Below are 14,191 nucleotides of genomic sequence, written 5' to 3' on the forward strand. Positions count from 1 at the left end.
CGGAGGGTTTAAACTAATTTGGCAAAGGGATGGGAACTGGAGTGACAGGGCTAAAGATGGAGCAGTTGGTATACAAATTGATGCATTGTGTATTGAGATTGTGAGAAAGGACAGGCAGATAGACAGATGGAAAATTGTAGTCAGTGGGATGAGTTGAAGTACAACATGGGAGCAATATCGAAAAGGATGCTGAATACAGGGCAGAAGGCATTATAATTGAATGTATGCAGTGCACAGAATAAAACAGATGATCTTGTAGCGCAGTTACAGATTGGCAGATATGACATTGTAGGCATCACTGAGTCATGGCTGAAAGATGATCATAGTTGGGAGCTTAACATCCAAGGATACACATTGTATCGAAAGGACAGGCTGACAGGTAGAGAGGTTGGGATGGCTACATTGGTAAAAAATGAAATCAAATCCTCACAAAAGGTGACATAGGATCAGAAGATGTAGAATCCTTGTGAGTAGAGTTAATAAACTGCAAGGGTAAAGATGCTGATTGGAGTTATATACAGGTTTCTAAAGAGTAACCAGGATGTTGCATATAAATTACAATAGAAGATAGGAAAGGCATGTAAAAAGGTCAATGTTATGATAGTCATAGGGTATTTCAATATGCAGGTAAATGAGAAACATCAGGTTGGGGTTGGATCTCAAGAGAAGGAAATTGTAGAATGCCTATAAAATGGCTTTTCAGGGCAGTTTGTGGTTGAGCCCACTTGGGAAAAGGCAATTCTGGATTGGGTGTTGTGTAACGAACCAGATTTGATTAGGGAACTTAAGGTAAAGGAACCCTTAGGGGACAGAGATCATGATAGAATTCATCCTGCAGTTTGAAGGGGGGAGAAGATAAAGTCAGATGTATCAGTATTACACTGGAGTAATGGGAATTGCAGAGGCACGAGAGAGGAGCTGGCCAAAGCTGACTGGAAGGCAACGCTATCAGGGATGACAGCAGAACAGCAATGGGTAGAATTTCTGGGGACAATTGGAAGGCACAAGATAGATACATCCCAAAGATGGAAAACAATTCTAAAGGGAGGATGAGACAACCGTGGCTGACATGGGAAGTCAAAGGTAGCACAAAAGCAAAAGATAGAGCACATAATAAGGCAAAAAATTAGTGAGAAGTTAGAGGATTGGGAAGCACATAAAGCCAACAGAAGACAGTTAAAAAAGCCCTAAGGAGAGAAAAAAAATGAAATATGTAGGTAAGCTAGCCAATACTATAAACGAAGATAACAGTTTTTTTCAGATGTATAAGGAGTAAAAGAGAGGATATCAAAAGGCAGGATGCCAGAGAGGTAGTAATGGGGGTCAAAGAAATGGCAGAAAACGTTAGTAAATATTTTGCATCAGTCTTCACTATGGAAGACACGTATGCCAGAATCTCAAGTGTGGAAGCGGGTAGAAGTGAGTGTAGTTGCTATTACTAAGCAGAAGATGCGTAGGAAGTTGAAAGGTCTGAAGTCAACTGAGGCCGATGGTGTACAGCCCAGGGTTCCGAAAGAAGTGGCTGAAGTGATTGTGGAGGCATTGGAAATGATCTTTCAAAAATCACTAGATTCTGGAATGATTCTGGAGGACTGGAAAATTGCAAACATCTCTTCACTCTTTAAGAAGGGAGAGAGGCAGAATAAAGGAAATTACAGGCCAGTCAACCTGATTTCAGAGGTTGGGAAGATGTTGGGAGTCCATTATCAAGGATGAGGTTTTGGGGTACCTGGAAGCAGATGATAAAGTAGGCCAAAGTCAGCATGTTTTCCTTAAGGAGGAATCTTGCCTAACAAATCTGTTGGCATTCTTTGAGGAAATAACAGGCAGGATAGACAAAGGAGAGTCAGTGGATGTTGTTGACATGGATTTTCAGAATACCTTTGACAATGTGCCACTCATAGTATTACAGGAAAGATACTAGAATGAATCGAAGATTGACTGACTGGCAAGAGGTAAAGAGTAGGAATAAAAGGGCCCTATTCTGTTTGGCAGCTGGTGACTAGTGGTGTTCCACAAGGGTTGGTATTGGGAACGTTGCTTTTCAAGTGAGATGTCAAAGAGGATGATGGAACTGATGGCTTTGTTGCCAAGTTTACATATGATATAAAGATATTTGGAGGACCAAGTAGTGCTGAGAAGTAGAGTCCACAGAAAAACAGATTCCCTGAAGGTTAATTTGCAGGCTGAGTCTGTGGTAGGGAGGGCAAATGCAATGTTAGCATTCATTTCAAGAAGACTAGAATAGTCTTATAAGAATATGAGAGCAAGGATGTGATGCTGAGACTTCATAAGGCATTGTTCTGACCACACTTGAAGAATTTCGAACAGTTTTGGGCCTTTTATCTAAGACACTGGTATTGAAGAGGGTCAAAGAAGGTTCACGAGAATTATTCTGGGAATGAAAGGGTTAACATATGAGGACCAATTGATGGCTCTGGGTCTATACATGCCCAGTATAGAACAATGAGGGGTGATCTAAATGGAACCTATCAAATATTGAAAGGCCTGGAAAAAGTGGGCATGGAGAGGATGTTTCTTATCGTGGGTGAGTCTAGGACTAGAGGGCAGAGCCTCAGAACAGGGGGAACACCCATTTAGAACAGAGATGAGGAGGAATTTCTTTAGCCAGAGAGTGGTGAACCTGTGGAGTTCATTGCTACAGACAGCCGTACAGGCCAAGGCATTGAGAATATTTAAAGCAGAGGTTGACAGGTTCTTGATTAATCAGAGCTTCAAAGGTTACAGGGAGAAAGTATGAGAACGTGCCTGTTCCGTTCTTGGTTTTTTTGTGCAGGAGGAGGGATTTGGGGTTGATGATTGTGCAGCATTTTCTTTTCTTTCTTGGTTCATGGCTACCCAGAGAAGAATTTCAGAGTTGTATACTTTTATAATAAATGAACCTTTGAATAAGGTTGAGACGGATAATAAATCAGCCATGATGGTACAGTGGAGCAGACTAATTCTGCTCCCATATCCTATAGTCTTAAGATCAATGAGAGGATGCAGTTCCTGGTACCATACCAATGTGCGGAGAAAGGTAAATACCTCACTTTCCTCCTTTCTGCAATTGTCTTGCATTTGCAATTCAGCTAAATAAAATTAAGTAGTAAAATATAGATCAAAATCAGACAAAAACCATTAATGCTATTATCTCTGTTCCTCTGTCTGTCTGACTTGCTGCGTATTTCCAGTGTTTTCTGAGAACAAATACATTACAATCGGTGGTCACTTCAATAGGTACATGAGTAGAACATGGTGTGGTCTTCGGCAGCTGTAGCCCATCCACTTCAATGATTGACGTGTTGTGCATTCAGAGATGCTTTTCTGCACACCATTATTGTAAAGTACGGGTATTTGAGTTACTGTCACCTTCCTGTCAGCTTGAAGAGTCTGGCCATTCTCCTTTGATCTCTCTCATTGGCAAGCAACACGCACAAAAGCTGGAGGAACTCAGCAGGCCAGTCAGCATCTATGGAAAAGAGTAAACAGTCGACGTTTTGGGCTGAGGCCCTTCATCAGGACTGAAAGAAAAAAAATGAGGTCAGAGCAAGAAGGTGGCGGGAGGAGAGGAAGAAGTAAAAGCGTAGGTGATAGGTGAAACTGAGAGAGGGGGAGAGGTGAAGTAAAGAACTGGGAAGTTGATAAGTGAAAAAGATAAAGGTCTGTAGAACAGGGAATTTGATAGGAGAGGACAGAAGACCATGGAAGGAAAGGGGGAGGAGCACAAAGGGTGGTGATGGGGATGGGCAGGTAAGGAGATAAAGTGAGAGAGGGAAATGGGATTGGGGGAATGGCGAGGGGGGCAATTACCAGCAGTTAGAGAAATCAATGTTCATGCCATCAGTTTGGAGGCTACTCAGACGGAATATAAGGTGTTGCTTCTCCAACCTCAGTGTGGCCTCATTGCGGCAGTTGGGGAGGCAATGGACTGACATGGTGGAAGGTGAATGGAAATGGGAAGTAGAATTGAAATGGATAGCCTCTGGAAGATCTCGCTTTTTTCTGGCGGATGGAACGCAGGTGCTCGGCGAAGCGGTCTGCCAATCTAAGCTGGGTCTCACAGATATACAGGAGGCCACACTGGGAGGACTGGATACAATAGATGGCCCCAACGGACTCATAGGTGAAAGGTCACCTCACCTGGAAGGACTGATTTCCAGCATTTGCAGATTTTCTTGCGTCTATTATTATCAAGGCGTTTTTGCCCCAAGAAGTGCCACTCACTAGATTTTTTTTTTTGTTTTTCGCATCATCCTTTGTAAATCATAGAGACTGTTGTGTGTGAAAATCCCAGCAGTTCGGCAGTTTCTGAGATATTTAAACCACCTTGTCTGACATCAACTATCACTCAACGGTCAAGGACACTTACCCATTCTAATGTCTGGTCTGAATAACAACCAAACCTCTTGCATGTTTTAATGCATTGAGCTGCTGCCCCATGATTGGCTGATAAGATGTTTGCATTAAGGAACAAGTGTACACATGTAGCCAATAAAGTGGTCACTGAGTGTATATTTGAATTCTAAAAGATTATGATTCATGCTATTTCTCCTGACCTAGCTTTACGGTCAGAAAACTCTCTTTAAGCAAGTTAACCATGGGCAACACTTCTGTGTAAGGAGCAGTTCTAAACCTGAGTGGTTACACAAGGATAAATACAAGCCTGATCTTGTATCTAATTTATTCACTGAGAGAAATATTGCATCTAGCCTCAGCAATCCCTGCTTTGTGTTAAAGCCTTGATCTTTCAGGTGTTGCCATTTCTCTCACAAGATGTTGCTTTCTGGTTGTTACTTTTTATTCAACACACGATTAGATTGAACAGCTTACTAATGAACCTCCTTCCAAAAAAGCAAAAGGCCCTTACTACAATAACATTATTCAATGTCATTCATTATGTGAATGGCATCAAGTAATATTATAAACAACTATTATCTGTTGTTTACAACACAGTTTTCAGCATTCAATATGTCTATTATCATCAGCATGAAACAGATTGGAAAATCAGTCAACCTCATTGCACACTTTAATGCACTAGGTATCAGACGTGGCTTAATGGTTGCCTCTGGATCTTAAGTTGCAGAAATCTAGGTTACCTTTCCAAATCAGCACAGAAGGACTGTTGCAACATCGGAGAAGCAGCCTTTCAAACGGGATTTTAAACCAAAACCCCATTTACTCACCACATGGGACCAAGAGGAACCATTATATTCTTTGGAAGAAGAGAAGGCTTGATCGGATCACTGGGCTTGCTAGTGGCTATCCCTCACTGAAAATTACTGCAACATTCTGCCTGGTCAAGTTCACAATACCCCTCTCTACAGAGTGAATGCTGCAGGTCATATTAGACTGACTGTACTTCCTGGGCTTTACATCACCGAAGCATACCAAATTTTACAACGTAGGAGTTTACTCAGATCACCAAGTGAATGCTAGCCTTTTGTAGAGCAATCCTGTCCATCAACTTCCTCCATTCTTCCCCCTACAATCCTGTAAACTAGTCTCTCTAAAATGCCGAAACATACCCTATTGAAAGCACCATTCCAATTGGTATCAAACTCTAGGTCACAATTGCTCTCAAAGTGCAGAGATTTTGTACAGACTCATTGTCACCATCAGGAAGAAGATACAGAAGCCTGAAGGCACACACTTAGTGATTCAGGAACAGCTTCTTCCCCTCCGCCGTCCAATTTCTGAATTGACATTGAACCCATGAACACTAATGCACTACTTCTTTAAAATTTTTGCACTAATCATTTTATTTAACTATTATATTACAGAGAGAAAAACTGTGAATTACACACACATACATACATACACACACACTTACTGTAATTCACAGCTTTTTTTCTCTATTATTATATATTGCATTGTACTGCTGCTGCAAAGACGACAAATTTCACAACATATACCGGTGATATTAAACCTGATTCTGATTCTGAAGCATTTTGATGACACCATGATCAAAGAAAGTCTGTTTCCATCCCTCCCCCTCAACTTTTCAATAGTAGGTAGCAAGTTTTAAGGCGAGAATCAGTTCATGCAGTAAGGTTATTGCCTTATAACACGAACATCCTATTATACAATGTGTACAATGTGGTAATAATCCTCAATGCAGGCCATTAACTCCATAAAAGATAAATGTCCACACTAAAATCTTTCTCATTCTATAAACTAGGAATATAATCATTATGAATTTTTTTTTTTGCAAGCTATGCAGGGATTTAGAATAACAAGTGCACACACTCCAAAAGCGGCACTTAATATGGCCTCCTCTTCAAAGCTAATGAAGTAAGTGAATGCCTGCGAGCTGCCTGTAATGCTGGTATATTTCATTCCAAGTGGAAAATTTCTCAGTGGTGCATGTCACATTACCAGAACAGTGCACATATGGCTTCAGAGAACCGACTGCAACTGGATTTTCTCATAATTTTTGTTCCTCTGCCCCCAAACACAAACCTGCACCGCCTTCCATCAGGTACTTGTCCCGTGCACATATGACCGAGTCCAGCATGGATTCGAACAGCAAAAAGTAACCCTGTGTTAAAAAGGAGGGAAAACAGTTAACAAATGTGAAGTATAACTAAAATTCACAGCAGATAACAGGCATAAAACCTTACATCCAAAATGAAAATCCAAATGACAAGAGCACTGCAAAACAGCAACTCCCAGTTATTCATCGTGCTCAATCTCATCAACTTTGTACAGCTCTTCACAAAAGCCGTCAGATAAAATTTGACCCTCAGTCACAGGGTGCATGCACAGAGTGTGGAATGAACTGCCAACGGAAGTAGTGGATATGGTTCAATTTCAGCATTTAAGAAAACTCTGGGTAAGTACATGGATGGGAGGGGTATGGAGGGCTATGTATAGGTGAAAGTCAAAAGAACTAGGCAGATTAATAGTTCAGCACACACTAGATGGACCTCTATGCCTCAATGAGTAGATGTGATGACTAATGGCCTGTGGCTCATTCAGAGATATCTTTTAAGGAAGACAGCAGATGCCGGAATTTGAAGCACCGATCTCCTGGAGGAATTCAACAGTTCAAGCAGCATCTGAAGTGGAGAAAAGAACTGTTGGTATTTTGGGTCGAAATCCTGCAACGAGTTTTAACCACCATCTTTAATGGGATCAGTCAGAGAAGCCTATATTCAAAGTTCAAAGTAAATTTATTATCATAGTACATATATGTCAGCATATACCTCCCTGAGATTCATTTTCTTGCAGGTACTCATAGTAGAACAAGACAATACAATAGAATCAATGAAAAACTACACGACTGACAAGTAATCAATGTATAAATACAAAAAAGAAGTAAAACTAATAACTAATAAATAATATTGAGGACTTCAGTTGTAGAGTCCTTGAAAGTGAGTCCATCGGTTGTGTTCAGTGATCAGTTCAGTTTTGTGGTTAGGGGGAGAATGTCAGTGTTTGGCACTTTGTCGGCTGACAAGAAAACTATTAATTCTGCAGCAATTAAATTCCAGACGCAAAAGTTGGAGGGGTATTTACAGCTCATAGACTATTATCTCAGAGGCCTGCACTAACAATACAGAGAAGCTTGTTCACATCCAGTCACATTACCTAGAGGAACTGAGTTCTGTTAAAAACCTCGCCATTAAATGGCCTGTTATAAAACAGATAATCACAAAGTACCAGATCATCACGAGCCCATCTGTTTCACTCATGCCCTTCGGCGGAGGAAATCTGCCAACTATACCCTTTGGACCTCATTGTGCTTCAGACCCACACGAGTGGTTGACTCAGTTTTACAATTCTCATTAAAAAGCAATACAGTAAAACCAGACAGAAAATCCAGCATTGGGCACCAAACATGGCAAACTTGTTCCCAGACCAACTAATTTTGCAAAGTCCTCCCCACAAACCTCTGCAGATTGGGAGGGTTGTTCCAAAGACTAAACTTGAAAAAGGCCGACACCATTACATCCACAGAATCACAACTTAGAGGCGATATGCCAAAGCCTTCCAACACATTCCCTGGGTGCATCCAGTCATACTGACAGCACAGATCTACTAAAGGGGAATGCAGATGAGAGACAATAACTCTGGGAGTCTGCAAGAATAGCTCTGGAGCCCATGGTACCAGATCAAGTATGCACAGAAAAATCTCCTCACGATCATTACCTACCATTCTCCCTCAGTGCTCCTCCATGTTAAACAACAACCGGAAGGACAGGAAGTATCTCATGCAGAGAATACACTTGGGATATTGGACCAGACAACATCCTGGTGGTGATTCTGATGACTGTCACTCAAGACCAGAGTAACTTAATGGCACACAACATCTGCACCACAATGGTGATCTTCAAGAAGACGGGGTCTATCTAACCTTAATAATCGCTTTACGATTGCTGAAATCCCCACTACTGACATCCTAGGGATTCAACATTAGCCAGAAGCTCAACTGGACAACCATGTCCAGTATTCTGCAAAAGTCATAAGCATCCTTGATATTTTATATGGTTTCAGATGGTATGGCCCCCACAGAACCCTGATCTCAACATCATCGAGGTTGGAAGACAGTCAAAGCCTGCAGAAGAACTGTAGCAAATTCTCTAAGATACCAACAACCTACCAGCCGATTTTCTAATTAATACTGTGCAATAGTGTAATCTGAGAGAATTTATGCAGTTTTAAAGGCAAAGGATGGTCACACCACAGATTGATTTGATTTGGTTTTTTTTTACTGCTTACTGCTCTTTATAGTAAATACTTTGATATTTAGAAACTTTCATTTCATTACTTTTGAAAGCATCTTTACTTTGCAGAATTTTTTTGTATGTGCTTAAGTCTTTTGCACAGTACTGTAAATACTATAGTTATATATCAGAGAATGTGCATCCTAGGCAAAATAATTCAACTCCATCGCCCCAGAGCTCTTTCATGATCTACAAGGCACAATCGAGGAACATAGAACAAAGAACTATAAAACGCTGGTTTGAGCACACTTGGAGTATGGTATTCAGTTCTGGCTGCCTCATTATAGGAAGGATGAAGTATGCGGAAGCTTCAGAGAGAGAGAAAAAGGAACTTACTAGGATGCAGCCTGGATTAAAGAGCATGTCTTGTGAGTATAGATTGAGTGAGATAAGGCTATTCTTTTTGGAGTGAAAGAAGATGAGAGGAGACTTAATAGAAATATACAAGGAATAGATAGAATGGACAAGACTCTATCTATACCTTTTATCATTTTTTCCAGGGTGGAAGTGGCAGACACAAGGGGACGTAACTTTAAGATGAATGTAAGAAAGTCTAGGGGGGGAATGTCAGAGGTAAGTTATTTTTAATACAGAGTGTGGCACAGGTGCATGGACCACAAGTGGCCGGGGTAGTGGTAGAGTCAGATACATTTGGAACATTTAAGAGATTCTTAGGTAGGCACATGTATAAAAGGAAAATAGAGAACTATGTGTGAGGGCAGGATTAGATCGACCTTAGAGCAGCTAAAAAGGTTGGCACTAAATTGGGGGCCAAAAGGTCTGTACTGTTCTAGGTTTTATAAACTGAAAACCACAGTGTACGAGGTGGAGCAATGTTTCTGCTTCACTGGGGCTAATAAACATACTCTACAACAACAGTGGGAGACAGCATCTGCCCTGTCCTGGATGGAAGTGAACCTGTTGAGTGTTTTTGGAATTGCAATGACTCGGGCAAATGAATCGTATTCCATCACAACTTTCGTGTTATATAGATGACATAATTTAGGGTGACAAGAGGCGAGTCACTTCCATCACCTCTGCACTGACCTTCACTTTCAAGTGAAACAAACTGTGAAGAGAGTAATCCTCAAAGTTCAAAGTAAATTTTATCATCAGAGTGCTTATGTCACCTTACACAACCCTGAGATTCGTTTTCCTGAAGGCATATTCAGCAAGTCAGTAGAATAGTAACTATAACAGGATCGATGAAAGATCAACCTGAGTGCAGAAGGCAACAAACTCTGCAAATCCAAATATAAATAAACAGCAATTAATAACAAGATAAAGAGTCCTTAAAGTGAGATCACTGGTTATGGGAACATCTTAATGGATGGGCAAGTGAGTGTCATTATCCCCTTTTTTCAAGAACCTGATGGTTGAGGGGATACTGTTCTTGAACACAATGGTGCAAATCCTAAGACTTTTGTACCTTCTACCTGATGGTAGTAGCAAGAAAAGAACATGGTCTGGGTGGTGAGGATCTCTGGTGATTGATGCTGCTTTCCTACAAGACCATTTCATGTAGATGTGCTCAATTGTTTGGCGAAATGTACTGTGCCAAATCCACTACCTTTAGTAAGATGCTCTGTTCAAAGGCGTTGGTGTTTCCATACCTGGCCATGATGCAGCCAGTTAATACATTCTGCACTACTCATCTATAGAAGCTGGCCAAAGTTCTAGATGTCATGCCAAATCTCTGCAGACTTTGAAGGAAGAAGAGGCACTGCCGTGCTTTCTTCGTAATTGCACTTACATGATGGGTCCAGGATAGGTCCTCTGAAATAGTAATACCCAGGAACTTAAAGTAGCTAACCCTCTCCATCTCTGATCCTCTGATGAGGACTGACTCATTGACCTCTGTGTTCCCACTCCTGAAGTCCACAATCAGTTCCTTGGTCTTGCTGACCAAGAGTGAGAGGTTGTTGTTACTACGCCACTCAGCCAAATTTTCAATCACTCTCCTGTGCGCTCATTCATCACCACCTTTGATTCAGCCCAGTGATACCAGCAAACTTGAATATGGTACTGGAGCTGTGCTCATACCACACAGTCATAGGCGTAAAGTGAATAGAGTAGGGGTCTACGCACACCGCCCTGTGGTGCACCCGTGCTAATGGAGATTGTGGAGGTGATGTTGTTGCCAATCCGAACTGACTGGAGTCTACAAGTAAGGAAAACCCGGATCCAATTGCACAATAGGTATTGAAGCCAAGATATTGGAGCTTATTGATTAGTTTTGAGGGGATGATCATATTAAATGCTGAACTGTAATTAATAAACAGCATCCTTATCTATGCATTTTTGCTGTCCAGATGTTCTAGGGTTGAGTGAAGAGCTAATGAGATAGCATCTGCTCTGGACCTGTTGTTCCGGTTGGCAAATTGGAGCAGATCCAAGTCGGCTATCAGGCAGGATCTAATATGTTTCATCAGCAGTCTCTCAAAACCTTTTTACTGTGGATGTAAGTGCTACTGAGCGATAGTCATGGAGGCAAGTCACCACACTCTTCTTGGGCACAATACTATTGAAGCAGGTGGGTACCACACCCTGCTGAAGCAAGAGGTCAAAGATCTCAGTAAACACACCAATCAGTTGGTCAGCACAGGTCTTTAGTACATGGCCAGGACCCCTTTCGGTCTGGATGCTTTCCTTGGATTCATCCTTCTGAAGGTAACTCACACGTCAGCTTCAGATACTGAGATCAAAGCATCATTGGGAGATGTGGGGGGGTTCGCAATGCTTCCTCCATGTTCTGACAGTCAATGCAAGCAGAGAAGACACTGAGCTCATCTGACAGCAAAGCCTTGCTCTCTCCCATGTCGCTTGATTTAACTTTGTAGGAAGTGATTGCATTCAAATCATCCACAGCTGTCAAGCACTCCTCGTTGATTCCAGTTTGGTCCAGAATCTCTATTTCACCTGTGACGTGGCTTTCTGGAGATCACTCCTGCACCTCTAACAGCTTTCTTGGTCTGCAGACTTGAAAGCCTCTGACCTGGCCCCCAGCAAATTTCAGATCTCATGGTTCACCCTGAGCTTCTGACTGGGGAAGATTCTATATGACTTAGTGGGGACACACTCGTCTACAGCTGTCCATCACATTCATGGTGTATTCATTCAGAACTCTAGATGAGTGTTTGAACACAGCCCAGTCTACTGGCTCAAACAATCCTGTAATTCCTCTGTTGCCCCCAACCACCTCTTAGTTTTCCTCATCTCTGGAGCTTTGCTTTTTAACCACTGCCTGTACGCAGTTAGGAGGAGGACAGCCAAGTAATCCGATTTACTGAAATGTGGTCAGGGCAAGGAATGGTAGGCATTCCTTATCTTAGTGTTGCAGTGGTCAAGTGTGTTGGGACCTCTGGTGCAACAGGTTATCTGCTGGTTATAAATGGGCAGAGTTTTCTTCAAACAAGCCTGGTTGAAGTTTCCAATTATAATTTGAAATGTGTTGGGATGGGCTGTTTGTTGTCTGCAGAAGACATTGTGCAGAGCCGTGAATGCTTGCTTATAGTGGGCCGCTTCTCTTACAGTATTCTCCTTACCATCACTGTGCCATTCCTCTGACAGGAAGCCAGAAGATGTTACAACCTCGGTAGATATTAGTAAAAGATCAAGATATTGATAAGTGATACTCTGGTTCACTCTGTAATTTAACTTGGTACTCACAATAACCAGCTCAGAAACTGGAACTCTGCCTAATTTAGGCTTGGTCTGAAGTAGGATTTGCACAAGACAAGCGCCCTTAATTCATGCGCATTGTGGTAACAAATAATACCAATACCATACTGTGCAAAAGTTTTAAGCACATGTACATAGCTAGGGTGCATAAGACTTTTGCAAAACACTGTAGTAGGTTTATGTATTGCACTGCACTGCTGCTGCAAAAAATAAATATATTTCATGACATATGAATGATGATGATAAACCTGATTTGTTATGGGTCTCAGTTGTGGACTGAGAGTGGGATAGAGGCAGGGAGAGGGGAATGATGGTTGGGAAAAGGGGAAGGGAGAGAGGGAGGGAGCAGGAAGCCCAACAGAGACATTTTGTAATGATTAATAAACCAATTGATTGGGATCAAATGACCTTGCCTGGTGTCTCAGGGCTGGGTGTGTCTGCAACTCTGCCACCCCCCCCCCAACCCCTGGCATTTGTCTGCCACCCCTCCCGCGTTGCTCCATCCTCGCCATTCCGAACGTCTTTTGCTCCCGCCAAATTTACAACCTCACTCTCCACTCTGTGTTGACAGACACAGCACCATGCAAAAGTCTTAGGCACCCTGGCTATAACTAATGTCTTACTGGAATGGAACAGATTGGTAACCTTTCAATTTCAATAACTTTTTTTTAATCAATTTAATCAAATACATCTGAATGTGTAAGCTTTCCCGATTTATTAAAAATGACAAACACCTGAATGATCAAGGATTTAAATCTGTTCCTGCTTTCCCAGGATTAACACCTTATCATGTAAACTCTTTTGCTAGCAATATAAAATAACCACTCAAATTTTATTTTAAGGTGATTCTGCTCGCCTTTTCTTAGATTGGTAATCTGTAAATTGCTGAATTATCTAAGTTGCCCCATTTCATTGGAAATGTGAGGAAAACTTGTTAGGACAATGAGAGATAAATGAAGACATGGTGTCTTTAGTTGTGAGGGTAGTCACGTCTCCAGAATCAAATTTCCCATTGAATTATTCTATTACTTTGACAAAGATACACAAGGGCAACCCAAATATGAATGTATAAAATACTACATCTAGCTCATATAATCAATGATCATATTCAACACAAGTAATCTTAACCTATCATATAATGAGGTAATAACTAGTTAAGCATGCAAATCTGAAACAAACCATTTGGGAACAGACTATTTTCAATATAGTACATCGAACATTACAGACTTCAGCCCACGATGTTTTGCCAATCTTTTAATCTACCTTAAGATCAATCTAACCCTTTCCTCTGACATAACCCTCCATTGTTCTATCATCACTGTGCCTAAGGGATTCTAAAAAATGGCCCTACTGCTCCTCCCTCTACCACTACCCCAAGGAGGGTGTTCCAAGCATCCACCATTCTCTGTGCAAAGAATTTACCTCTGATACCCATTATATTTTCCTTCAATCATCTTAAAATTATGCCCCCTTCTACTAGCAATTTTCACCCTGACCAAAACTCTGTGGCTATGCACTCTACTTATGCATCTTATCAAATTGTACACCTCTATCAAGTCGCCTCTCATCCTCCTCCACTCCAAAAAGAAAAGCCTGAGCTCACTCAACCTATCTTCATGAGACATACCCTCTAATCCAGGCTAAATCTCCTCCACATCCTTCCTATGATGAGGCAACTAGAACAATATTCCAAGTGTGTGAAGTTCTGGAAAATATGATGGAATATTACAAAGGAACTTCCAATTCCTTTATGGCTGTGATTTGTGTCTTGAATAACAAAA

The 14,191-nt window shown here is 41.4% G+C and overlaps 1 protein-coding gene across 2 annotated transcripts in view; it reads right to left on the reverse strand.

The window, feature by feature from the left end:
- The window catches only part of prmt3 (protein arginine methyltransferase 3), a 268,134-nt gene that overhangs the window by 112,030 nt on the left and 141,913 nt on the right, over positions 1–14,191 (reverse strand). For both annotated transcript variants that reach the window (XM_073047729.1, XM_073047728.1), the window contains one exon: positions 6,463–6,541. In XM_073047729.1, coding sequence (XP_072903830.1) covers positions 6,463–6,541 — 79 coding nt within the window. The remainder of the gene's footprint in view (positions 1–6,462; positions 6,542–14,191) is intronic.

The sequence above is a fragment of the Hemitrygon akajei genome, chromosome 6 (assembly GCF_048418815.1).
Source record: "Hemitrygon akajei chromosome 6, sHemAka1.3, whole genome shotgun sequence".
NCBI lineage: Eukaryota > Metazoa > Chordata > Chondrichthyes > Myliobatiformes > Dasyatidae > Hemitrygon > Hemitrygon akajei.